This window comes from Orbicella faveolata, unplaced genomic scaffold (assembly GCF_042242905.1).
Source record: "Orbicella faveolata isolate gen_17 unplaced genomic scaffold, um_ofav_v1 contig_12, whole genome shotgun sequence".
Lineage (NCBI taxonomy): Eukaryota > Metazoa > Cnidaria > Anthozoa > Scleractinia > Merulinidae > Orbicella > Orbicella faveolata.
Genome location: NW_028301539.1, coordinates 30927602 through 30940105, shown reverse-complemented (window position 1 = coordinate 30940105; position 12504 = coordinate 30927602). Strand labels below are relative to the sequence as shown.

At 39.1% G+C, this 12504-nt stretch overlaps 1 protein-coding gene and 1 long non-coding RNA gene across 3 annotated transcripts in view; both read left to right on the top strand.

The window, feature by feature from the left end:
• Positions 1 to 12504, top strand: part of LOC110051450 (von Willebrand factor D and EGF domain-containing protein-like) — an 83294-nt gene that overhangs the window by 23653 nt on the left and 47137 nt on the right. For both annotated transcript variants that reach the window (XM_089277571.1, XM_089277580.1), the window contains exons 2-4: positions 3917 to 3973; positions 5002 to 5300; positions 9077 to 9172. In XM_089277571.1, coding sequence (XP_089133697.1) covers positions 3917 to 3973; positions 5002 to 5300; positions 9077 to 9172 — 452 coding nt within the window. The remainder of the gene's footprint in view (positions 1 to 3916; positions 3974 to 5001; positions 5301 to 9076; positions 9173 to 12504) is intronic.
• LOC149117524 (uncharacterized) lies at positions 5315 to 8130 on the top strand. The gene is made up of 2 exons (XR_016203831.1): positions 5315 to 5747; positions 7594 to 8130. It is a non-coding gene; the product is annotated as an uncharacterized LOC149117524 (long non-coding RNA).

Here is a 12504-nt window from a genome sequence, read left to right as displayed (position 1 = left end):
TTTAAAAATTGGGGACGTCGTAAACTTTTAAAACAACATGATCTGTTGTCTTTCGTCGCAGCCTCTTGTCTGTCAGCAATTTTAAAGATATCAGATCACAGTCACTTTTCAAAACTTTGAAAACGTCCAGAGGTTTTAACAGAGTTAATTTTCTTTGTCTGAATTTTAAGCCAGGAGAACCTAGTAAGTGTGTAGGATTCAGTTTATTGTTTTAGCCAAGAAAGAAGGCCCTGAATTACAACTAAAACTGAGTTATTTGACAGATTCTAAAGCGTGTTAAATCCCCTCCCCATCCTGTGTGCAAAGCCCGGCTGCTGCCAGACAATTGCAATATGCAAATGAGAAACAAGGAGCAATCGAGGATGAGTAAGATAGCGGCTCATTTGTTATTGATTATTTAATTTAATACCGGCGATTTCTGCCTGAAAGCAGGTTGAATGATTATGTCGAACAAAGCAACAGAAAAGTAAGGTACATTTGGATAGGAACGTGGTAATATCGAGCGCGCGATTTTGGGGAGTTCAGATTCACCCGACGGATGCGTACTGGTCATGGGACACCGTTAAAATGACAGGATAAGAATTTTGTTTGACAGTCAAGATATGACAACCGAGCGAAGGTATTTATGTTGGTTTTAGTTTCAGTGGTGCCGATATTTCGAAATGAAGTGTTTTAATTCCTTATTAAATCCATTTTGAAATCACTGGTTATCCTTGCAATCTGATTAGCTCTCAGTGGTGCGATTTATTCACGAATCGCACTATTCTTTCCTCCAAATCGCATCTTTTTCTCAGCCAATGAGAATGGGACAGTAAAACAAAACAGCCAATCAGAGTTCAACGGTGGTTTAAAGTAATTAGTAAAATTTCAGCAAAAGGAAAGGCAAAAAGCCATTGTGTGGAGAATTTTGCAACTACTACTGTATATTTGCCAAAACTTTGTTATTGTACGTTGTTTTTTCCAAAAGAAATTGACGAATTTAATTAATTACAGTTCCTGAAAGACGATTATGAGCTCCTTCAGGTTGAAGACCTACTTTGTTGTAGGTTCCCAACTTTCAGTGTCCATTTTGACGAATATTCTGGTGATTTTTTCTTCAACATCTGCTCAAGATCCGTACCGAGTCCAATAAAACATAAACAAATGAAAACCACACAACAACAAATTCAGAGACCCCTTAAAAAAGGTAGATGTTTCCAGGTTTCCGGTAGTTTCAAACGAAGCAACACAAGAGCTCAACTCTGTCGCTGTAAATAGACATAGTCAAAACAGTGAATGAACGAACGTCTTACGAAGCTGGTGCCAGTCCCGCCATCTTGAAAATATCTTGAAACAAATGACGTCGCAAGAACTTGACAAGGCCCTGAGTATTGCGTCTTACGCCGAGGTCACAAAGAGACACGGAGATGATAACGAGCTGGAATCCCTTAAAATCATGCAGAGTGCCTGGACATCGTGCACCCGGAATCGTGCACTCGAAGGAGTTTCACAACTCGGCTGCACCTTCAGATTCCTTCTCCAAAGACAACTAGGAATCTCAACCTCAACCACAAAGGAAAGGAAGACCTTCCATCATTGATTCAGGCGACGAGAATTGAACTTTTATGCATGAAGTAGACTGTTTTCGTTCTGACTTCAGAACTGCTTGTCCTTTGTTATGCTCGAATGAGTTTTCGTCACATGACATCGTTTTGCATACTAAATGAAATGCAAAGGCATTTCCGGTTCCGCTATTTTTAACAAACCTGCTACTGGAACAATACACCAAAATCTAAAATTTAAGGCGATAAAATTGTGCGATCTCAAAATGGATCTAACAAAGTGGCAATTGAACTTGTGATTTCAAATTGAACTCGCGCTGCGCGTTCGTTCGATTTTTAAATCACGCTATGATTTCAGACCAAATTGCACTCCACTCAGTTCAATTATCATTGTAAATAGAGTGGTAGTATTTTTGGTCACGCATTCGACTGCTGGCATGATTTTGACTTTTTTGTGTATGATTTGAATAATTTTTTTTTGATGAGTGCCTAAACATCTGCCCAGGCTAATGTAGGGTGCGTGACATGTTATGTTGAGTGTGTGACTATGAGCTCACGTACCGCAATGTATGCTGGGATTTGGTTTGGAGAGTGAAAAACATGTGCTCGGAGATTATACCAAAGTACGGAGTTTGTGCTTTAATAAAACGTTGTTTTCGTCTGAGTTGAGCGTGTAACACAAACGTTAGTTAGTCGGTCGCCGAATTAAAATAATTGTCGTTTTGACTATGCGCCACATCTCGGAGTTTCAAAAGATTTTAGATTTTAGCTATATTAGGATAGTTCTTTCAATACATGTAACACTCTGGTTTAATGTTTACCTCGAAATAATTAGATCAATGCTCTCGGGTTATTTAAAGAGTCGCCCTCCCTCAAAGCTCTGAAGAGTCTCTCAGTTAAATTATAGCGAGTTCACGGTTGTCGAACGTGCTCGATTAAATGTTAGGGGTAGCGAATGGTAAATGCGAGAACTTTGCGAGACGGCGAGACAAGCGTTTTTCTTTGCGAGCCCGAGACATTTTGACAATTTAAATTGCCAGACCGAGACTTCAAAGTGTTTTGAGTGCGAGCGCGAGACGTTCAGACTCTTAAAATTCGAGCCCCAGATTTAGTTGAGAGCTAGAATGAGCTTGTACAGCCTTAAGCCAGCTTCTTGGAACTGACTGGAACTGGAAATTCGATTATAACGCTCTACGTTATGATATTCTAGAGAAATATAACTGTTTTTCTGGCGCCAAATGGGACGTTGCGGTAGGTTTTGTAATTTTTTGTGGAATTAAGGCAGTTAGCTATAGGACAAGTTAGGATTAACTTTTTCTCGGAAAATTGTAAGTTGCTTCATTGAAATTCAATATCAAGTGAGGCCGGAAGACGTCATTTGTAAAAACAGATAAAGGAACGAATCGGGACTTCGAGACCCTTAGCCTTGCGAAAAATCGAGACTCCGAGACAGCTTCGTAGAAAAATCGAGACTACGAGATGCACATAATTACTAAAAAACGAGACTGCGAGAGCCGTGAAATTCGACTGAAATTTTACGAGACCCAGAGTTTTTGAAGGACCATTCGCCACCCCTAATGTTGTCGACATAAGTTAGTTGTCAACAACGAAAGGTTGTCGTTAAATACGTTTGGACTGTTTTTCCTGTGTATGGGAATCATTGCTTTAGTTGTCGACAACTATCGAAAGCGCGTTGTCAGTGGACAGTGGTTTCGGTGCGTGTTGTGTCGCGGTTTTAAACATGCGTAGGGAACATTAGTTCCCAGGTCTCCCTGACTGGTCTCGGAACTACCGATCTGATATAGTTGCTCGTTGAAAATGTTATGTTATAAAGACTAACATTTATTGTAAGTCCTAAAAGTTTCACTTTTCGAGTCAATATTTGTTTTAAAAATGTCAAATTTCTTCGAGGCAACTATCGGCCAATAGCTCCTCGACAGACACTATAGCCAAGAAACTCATCGTCTCTTGCTATAGCTTAAATAGAAACACGGGTGAAATCTTAGGAAAATGCACTCGCCTGCAGTTCATGCTCCCACAGTATTTCTCGCTCTCCCAAACTTCCACTCGTGTTGAAAAACTGAAAATGTTTACTTTTTTAAAATGAGATACAGGTATGGTATTCGTCATAAGCAGTTGGAAAATCATAAACAGTACTTGTATGTAGTCTGTCATTGAAAATTACAAGGAATAAAGTACACCGGTTGGAAAGTGCTATACTTTCGGTCTCTAAAGAAGGAGAGAGAACCCGGCTCTGGTCTACATCAGTGAAAAGAAGGCTCACCCGGCCTGCACGTGGTTATTTCTAATGTTAACAACGCTATTTCTGCTTCTTCGTAACCTCACCTGATAACCTTTCTACACTTTTTTCGCAGGGGATAAGAAACCCTGCCCTTATGGAAAACTTGCAACAGCAAGCGGTGTATGCTATGGTAAGTGTATCATTATTTTGTTTTCGGTTTGGTTGTTTGTTTTTATGTTTTTGTTTGTTATTGTTATTGTTGTTGTTGTTGTTGTTGTTGTTGTTGGCCTTTTTGGTTATTTTAGAAAAGAACCCACAAGCTCCACGCCACGCTCCACGCTCCATGAAACCTAGAAGGAAAGTCTCATCTAAACCCTAAGAATTCTTTCCATGTGCTTTATCGAGGAAAGCAAGCCCCCACTTGACTCGCGTGGTGCTAGGCATGATACGGGTTGCGCGAGCAAAAGCGAATCATATGCATTACTAAATCGATATGCTGGGTTGACGGATCACAAAATCCAACCAAAGACGTCCAGATCCTCGCTCCAGGTGTAGCTAACCACCACAAGAGGCTTTTCTTAGGGTCATGGCACACCTCTTTGGACGTTCCCGTTAATTTAAGATTAGAAGTGATAACCCACTGGCCTATGGGGCGAGTAACAACAAAATCTATTTAAGCTATGATATGAAGGTGAATAGAAGGCAACAGATATTTTGAAAGACAAAAGCAGATTGGATTTATTAAATTGAGGACTGTTTTAAATTGAGTGCTGTGGTGTGCGTGCAGCCTTTCTGTTTAAAACACCGAGGTACCTGGCCAAGGACAGTAATTGGAATTTATGCCTTTATTCACAGGATTTCAGGTGCATCTGCAGGCTTTAGGATGATTGCCTTGTCCAATGATCGTTTTAGAATTAACAAAAACGTTACTAACTCCATTGCATGGTCGATTTGCGCAAACTTGCTCGAAAAGGCAAACCATAACTGTAAGTTAATCTTTCCCTTTACAAAACCAAGAATTATATAACTAGCTACCTACCTACCCACCTATTACAGGTACTGTATCTTACTGCCTTCCTACCCACCTAATGACCTACCTACCTACCTACCTACCTACCTACCTACCTACCTACCTACCTACTCACCTAATTCCTTGATAGCTTCCTACTTACTTACTTGCTTATTAACTAATTGTTGCTTCTGATATCTTTTGTTTAGATCCACCCACCCCATTCGACAGATCGTACCTTGGAGAGCCTCGAATTTCGAACGAAAGTGATGCAGGAACTCCTAATATAAGCCTTCGTTGCGATATTCCCCTGGACAAAGCGGGTCTTTCGTCGTGGAGAAATGTGTCATATCGGATAGCTTGGTATTCGGAAGGCAAACATTTGTACACAGAATTTCCTTGTGGCCTTTTGCCTCATAACTCCAATGAGTATGATGACTCTTGTCCCGGGTCAAATAAGCCATTGTTTTCTCGACTTGATAGTTCGAAGTACAGTTTGCAACGATGGGTAAGTAAGAAAAGTTTAAATTGAAGTGTCTTTTTTTTTTTTTTTTTTTGCTTTGAAAACCGCGAGGTATGGTACATTTGTTTTGGCTGACCAGCAGCAAACCAGCTATTTAACAATTATTCCATGAAACCGCGTTGGATATGAAGTGATAAATAACCAACGAGCGCGTAGCGCGAGTTGGTTATGATCACTTCATATCCAACAAGGTCGAATGGAATAATTGTTTTAGTATATTCTTAATCGGGTTTTTGCCGCCGATTTTTATTTCAACAATTTTACAGAGCGGAAAATTTTTAAACTTGGCGCACTGTTTTCCATATAAGGTAAAACTCCGACTAATGGCTCATAGTCGGAGTTTTTGAGCCAATCAGAGAGCTAGAAATGCAATAGTCGGAGCTGAGAATATACTAAAAAGTGATATGAGTAGTATAGCCGAAGAATCTTAAAGTGCCACTGAAACGAAATTTTCGTATATGAGATTTTTGCTTAGTAATAAAGTTTCAACCTTACTTGGAAACACTGCGGACTTTTTTTTCGCATACGTTAAGCGAAAACTGCTTTTTCAGCCGTTCGAAGTTGGCTGGTTAAGCCCAAAATTGGCGGCCATCTTGGCGCGGCCAAAACAGCCTAGTGACGTCACTGGTTGTATTACTCTCATGCCGCGCTGAAAATTTAGAGTGATTATGGGAGAAGAGAATACTGTTCGAAGCCTCCCAAAAAACATCTTAAGGACATCTCAGAGCTGTAAAGCAGATAATCACAGTAGCCTTAGACAAGAAGAGGTGGAGAGTCGATCCTGGGGCTTTTCAGTCTATTTAATTGGATATTTGCAGGATATTTTATGTAAGCAAGCAAACGAGTGGGAGTTCTTAGATCGCAAAATGATCGGGACTCTTGGTGAAATGGCCACCACTCAAGTAAACAATACCTACACTCATAAAGTAAAAAAGACATGAAAACAAGAGAAAGCAGCTTTTGAAATTATTATCCGGACTGCTGCTGCACGAATCGCAGCAACAACGCTTCGAGTTTCGAGTCGCTTCGCTTCGAGGAAACCGGACGCTTTGTGAGTTTCACCGTGGACGAGATTGTGCCACAGTGACCTTTAGTCCAGTTGCATCTGTTACATCCTACAAGTTATCAAATCAGCAACAATTTAAGAAACCCTCTTCTTTTATGTGAGGGAGCGAATTTAAACTATAAAGGTAAACTAAGCTGCCATGACCCTACACGTATGTTTTCAGGAAACGAGAGAACGCGTGACAATGTCGACGGCGAAAGGTGATATATGCAAATTAGTTCAAATTCTGTTTAATAAACCTTCGAAAGGAGTGTAAACTAGTGACGTTTTAACGAATTGCTTTGAATTTGGATACCATTAAATGAAGATCATAGACATAAGTATGTGCTAAAGAACTCAAAGTAATCCATCGACCGTGAAATATTGCAATTGGGAGATACGTGTAAAAGAGAAGCGAAATTCGCGCTTTGTTTACACTGACACGTATGCGACGATAAAGCAAACCCTGCTGCGGATCACAATTTTCAAAGACACATTTTGTCTACCACAAGAACTCTCACCTATTAGTATCATAAAAAGATGCCCTCTGTGTGCAAAGAAGTACTCGACTCAAAGCTTGTGGACCGTTAATAACTTCGTGATTGTGCGGATGGCTGATGCGCTTACGGCTTTTACTGCAGTAAAGTTGCCGAGGATATATTCGAACCTTGTGTAATAGACCTTAGATAAACGTGAGAATCCAAATTTCAGAACCAGGCTGAAAACAGACGACGAAATATCGTGTTTAGGCTTTAGGACGTGATATAAAAGTTGCCACACTCGTCTTCGAAATCTCCAATCTAGTACTCAAGATGTTTGAAAAGTAACTGAGCTGTTCTAATCTGTAGCATTTATTTTGGTGAATCTGCACTCTTTGGCGCCCTCCAACGTTCATGATATGTATTTCCTGTCAAGACTGGACAGAAATTACAAGGTAGAAAACTAGCAGGTATCGACAATATGAAAAATAGACTTGAATAAATCAAGTGAAAACAAGAGAGAATCTATAGCGCTTCTTGCGTGAATACAACCAGTGACGTCACAAGGTCCTTAAATTCGGTTCCAGAGCCCGGACACAGTTTTGCTCCTAAAAGTCGATTTCAGCAGCTAAAAAAAGCACTTTCCGTTAGGATTTGACAGAAATAAAGTTCACCATTATTTTAAGCACGTTTGAAACTACAAATTGGGCTAATAAAAGAGAGTACGAAAATTTCGTTTCAGTGGCACTTTAAGCAAGATTTGCAGCAAATAGACTGGCGTATATATGTATGTTTTGTCAAATCTTTCAAATTTGAAGACCTTGTTCATTTTATTCACACTTTTTCGAATTACGCGATTAATTGTTAGGAAATCATTACAAAGAGAAGAAACAAAAAACTGTAACAGCTTTAACGAAATTTAGCGCTTCTTCGCATTAGACATTTCTCTTCTGGTGGCGGCGCGTGTTATCAATTCATAGCAGCTCGAGTTGTCTCGTTTGCGATTATATAAAGCGAACCTGTGTGAAGACTGTATCGTGATCGCAGCAATCCATATTCGTTTTATTACTGGCTGAGATCGAAAGCTTGCAGATGGGAAAGAAATGTCTTCGAATATCCTCTAGCCAGGAATGAGTTTGAATTAGCGCTAATGCATTATTCTTCTGGTCGCGCTACAGCATAGCTCATGCTCTTGGTTCAGTTGATGTGGTTGATTTAGGTATTGATAGGTTAAATAAAGTGAACTTGCGTGAAGATTGCTTTAATTCCGACTTAAGAATTGTTGCAAAAATCGATCTAGCAAGCCCGTATCTGATCATTTCAAATAAATGCCGAAAAATCATATCAGTGTAAAATGGGGTTGACTAGCCTACACGATTTCCACGTTTCGTGACATTTGTACATTTACCGCTCTCTGTTCTGTCACTCGACCTTTTTTTATCGCCTCACTCGTGTTTATGAAGGGCACTTCATGTTGTGTAATAAGGAGGAATTTTAAGTAGAGCTGAGCCGTTAGATCGTGCAATTTCTTTGCAGGTCATAGGTCTGCATGGTTTCCGCTGCTATCTGCATGTCGCTTCGTAGGGTTTGACACTTCTGTAATTTGCCATGTGTTTATGCATTGTTCAGGTTCATTTCTATTGCAAGATATGCTTTCAAGTCTCCACGAATTTGCTTTTGAGGGACAAAATATGAAATTTACCGTGAACATGTTGCTTACTTGCATTCTATATTGTAACGCTGGGCCCGGCTGTGATTAGAACTGTTTGCAAGTACATAAATCCTTATCACGGATATCACATTTGTTCTCGTACGTTTTTTGTCGGAGACACCGTAGCTTTACTTCGAGAAAGCTATACGTTTGAATTTGTTTAGAGACATTCTTATGTTTCTTGCAGCTATCCGATGGAGCTTATGTTTCTCCTACTCGATGTATAGGTTTATTCCTCCTTTGGTCGTTCTGGCACCACATGATTCAAATGCAGCTGTGCTGACTGTTTTGCGTGTTGTATACGCCATTGTTCGGCTTAGTTCAGGCAAGACCATGGTTTCGATCCTCCATCTGGATCTCATCAGTTGCCGGTATTTCTAAACTGCTCTGTACGTCTGTAGCTGCCAATAGCGCAACTCGTACATATGTGAGAATGTTAAATATTTTGCCTGAATTAAGTGGAACAATGGCATATATACACAACACGCAAAACAGAATATTTTCTTAGATGTCTTTTCCTCCCTAGATTTCGTGCAACGTTTCAGCCCGGTATACCAACTCCACGGCTAACCCTTGGAGCCTCCCCAAACCTGCTCGTCAACCAGTCTTCGTGGGAATAAAAGTAAGTATTGCCTTCTTGATTGTTTCACACTGATGAACGAAAATCAGGCAAATCATCCTTTAGCACTACTCAGACGCGCACTGACAGAAGAGGGGATTCTTCCTTTTGAACTTTAATGATCGTTAGGGGAAGGAGCATGCAGGGACCCTCAACTATGTTTTTTATACGTGCTAAGGAGTTTTTTCCCAATTCCTGAAACTTTCAGAAGCTGTTTAATTTTCCGTCTGGAATTGTTGTAAACATCTGTGACAGCCGTACCGGTAACAAAATTTACTCACTTTATTACGTTGGCCTTCAATTGTTAGCTGACTTATCATTTCTCACTCCAAATAACAATTCTTAAATATAATTCTTCCATGTTAGGAATATATGTAAATCCTAATAAACTATGTGCAAGGGCAAGTCTGCGTAAACTTGATTAACAAACTTGCCTCTTAATGTGGAGAATCCGACGAAAAGACGAAAAATTCGAATTTTATTTTGTGCCAAATTAAAAAGACCCTTTTGGTAAACTTCTAAACTTCTAAACTTCTAACTTTAAAAGTTCCAGGGAGTTCATATTTTTGAGAAATATAAGAAAGTTCGAAATACCGCTCAATTATCCAAGATGGCCGATGGCATTTATGCGAAATTTCGCATTTTCAACAGGCCAGTACGGAAAGAAAAAAAAAACTGCCTTGATTCATATACTATATCAACACAACCGTCGCAAATGTCAAATTTCAACTGATTTTAGAAGGTAATAACTCTTCTAGTATACGAATCTTTCCACAAATAAGAGATTCTAAAGTAAGAGCTATGCAATGGGTACGCCATATCCAAAGAGTTAGTTTGGCCTGTGAATATTGAGCGCGCTAGACGTAAAACCATGAAGATTATTTTGACCAGTTGCGCCATTTTCAGGCGACGGAGCGAAAACTTCGATTTCCCAGCCATCGTTATAGACATAGTGTTTCATAACACAAACTATTCTTTGGCATTGTGTATCACACTTGTAAGCAACAATTTAAATCATACCTCAGAACTGGCCTTGGTTATAACAGGCAAAGTCCTGTAGAAATCTGCGTGAGAAGACGAACTGACTTATGACCGGCCATCAAGAGACGACCGTAAATTTGACAGATGGGACAGAGAAACTTTCGTTACTTGTTTTGACCATTTTTACTCACCCTGTATCTTTTTCTAAAACAATGGAGTGGAAAAAGGTCAAATGCAGCGGCTTATATTATAATTAAAACTGTCACTGGTCAGCTAGCGTGGTAGATATGTTGCCGGAGAGTTGCATGGCTTGACACCGTGACAAGGAGGGTAATTTGCGTATTCGAGTTCTTCACTTGCGGTCGTTTCGGACACACGTACAATCAATCTTTGAAGTCGCGATTGGTTCCATCTTTTCTACAGATTCATCAAGTTTAAACAAAGGAAATCATGACCGTGACAGTTTTTGGATATCTGATCTTAATTAGCATAGATTTTTAAGATTTTATTTCTCCGTTTTTTCCTTTGTTTTAGTTTAGATTGAGAAGATATATCAAACATTCAAGACAGTGTTTGACCACTTTTCCGAACACCTCGAACTTCGTCAAAAATATTCCGCTGCTCGTCGTATTTTCAACTCTTTTCTCGGTGTTTGGAAATATGGTTAAACACAGTCTTTCGTGTTTGATATATTACTTCAGATGTAACCAATTAGGAAGAAGTAAAGATGGGTCTTCTCTATTTATATATCAAAATTGCTCAAATTCTTAATACCAGACTACCGTTTCACTTTGAACGCCTGATTTCTAGAGGACTGCGTCATCTATTACCATTATTAAGGCTCATTCTGATGTATTATTTAAAGTAATGCTTTTGTGTACAATACATGTTGTCTACGAGTAATTTGTTAGTTGTATGAGTTAGTTGTATGAGCACACATAACCACCTTTTGTATTTTGCCAGGTTTTGTGTAGGGTTAACTCCCAAAATGGCCAACAAAAACGTACAACAAGAAATTGTCAGGTTTTATAGCCATTCAATTACCTCTATTAACTATGCTCCTCGTCTAAAAATGGCGCAATTGTTCAAACTACCCTTTATAGTTTTTCGTCTAGCGCGATTAATATTCAAGGGCCAAACTAACCGTTTAGATATGGTATACCTATGGCATAGCTCTTTCTTTAGAATCTTTTATTTGCTGCGAGATTTGTATACTAGAGGAGTTATAACGCTCTAAAATTAGTTGAAATTTGGCGTGTAGATTAAATTAAACGGCCAAGAAGTGACAAAACGATTTTACGTCAAGATGATTTAAAGTTCAGAGAAATGATCAAAGCAAAAATCACAAACTCTGGGAGTACAAAATTAAAGCAAGGTTTCTTCTCTCTGTGCTTTTAAAGCACATTTCTGAAAATGTGCACAATAAAAGAAAATTCGAATTTTTCGTCCTGTAATCGGATTCTCGATATTTAGAGGCAGTGGCTCTAAACATACAGAATAAAGTTGCCTTTACGCCTAGTGTCTCAAAGACGCCCATACACTATATTTACCCGTATATGTGAAGCTGGCGTAAACATTTGCTTTACACAGATTGAAATCTGGCATAAAGCATAAATCATAAAGTTGACACCGATATCAACTTAAAGTTGTGCTTTCATGCTAAATTGACAGAATCTGTTAGTACTTTTTTACAAAGGAACAAAATGAGTGTATCTTTATCTGGCTCCTTATCAAAATTTTCTGGAAAATTTTTAAATTCTAATATAACAGCTAGAATAAGAAAAAATCATCGATTATGATCTCTTGGAAGTAAGAAAAAAAAAACGTTATTATATACTTTTGCAATGAATCATTGAGGGGATGGGTGCCGTTGCAACTATTTGTTTATATATATATCAAATACAAATTTTAGCATTTTTCATAAGAAAAAAAAAAAGAAAAAAACAAGCAAAACAAACAAAACAAGATTGCTGCTTAAACCAACTACCACAACAGTTTTAACCCTCGGACGTACCAGCTAACTCATACTCCCGCCGTGGTACAAGGGGAAGGGCGTGGAGGGCCCCTCCCCAGGGTTTTCGTTCTGTTAAGGACGTTCGCGCTATATTGTCTATGCGTGTCCTTACTGCGCACGCAAATTCACACGCCGTGTCATGCATTAGCGCGCGTGCTAAGTAATAAAATGAACAATGATAGGGCAGACGGCCATTACTATATATAGTTTTTCCTGGATTTAACGATCTTGGACGTTCGATGACTCCTATTTTTCTTTTGATGGATCATTTTCTGTGCTGATTTTCCACGTTTAGCGAAAAAATGAAAAAATCTATAGACTAGAAGTTTAAACTTTTTGC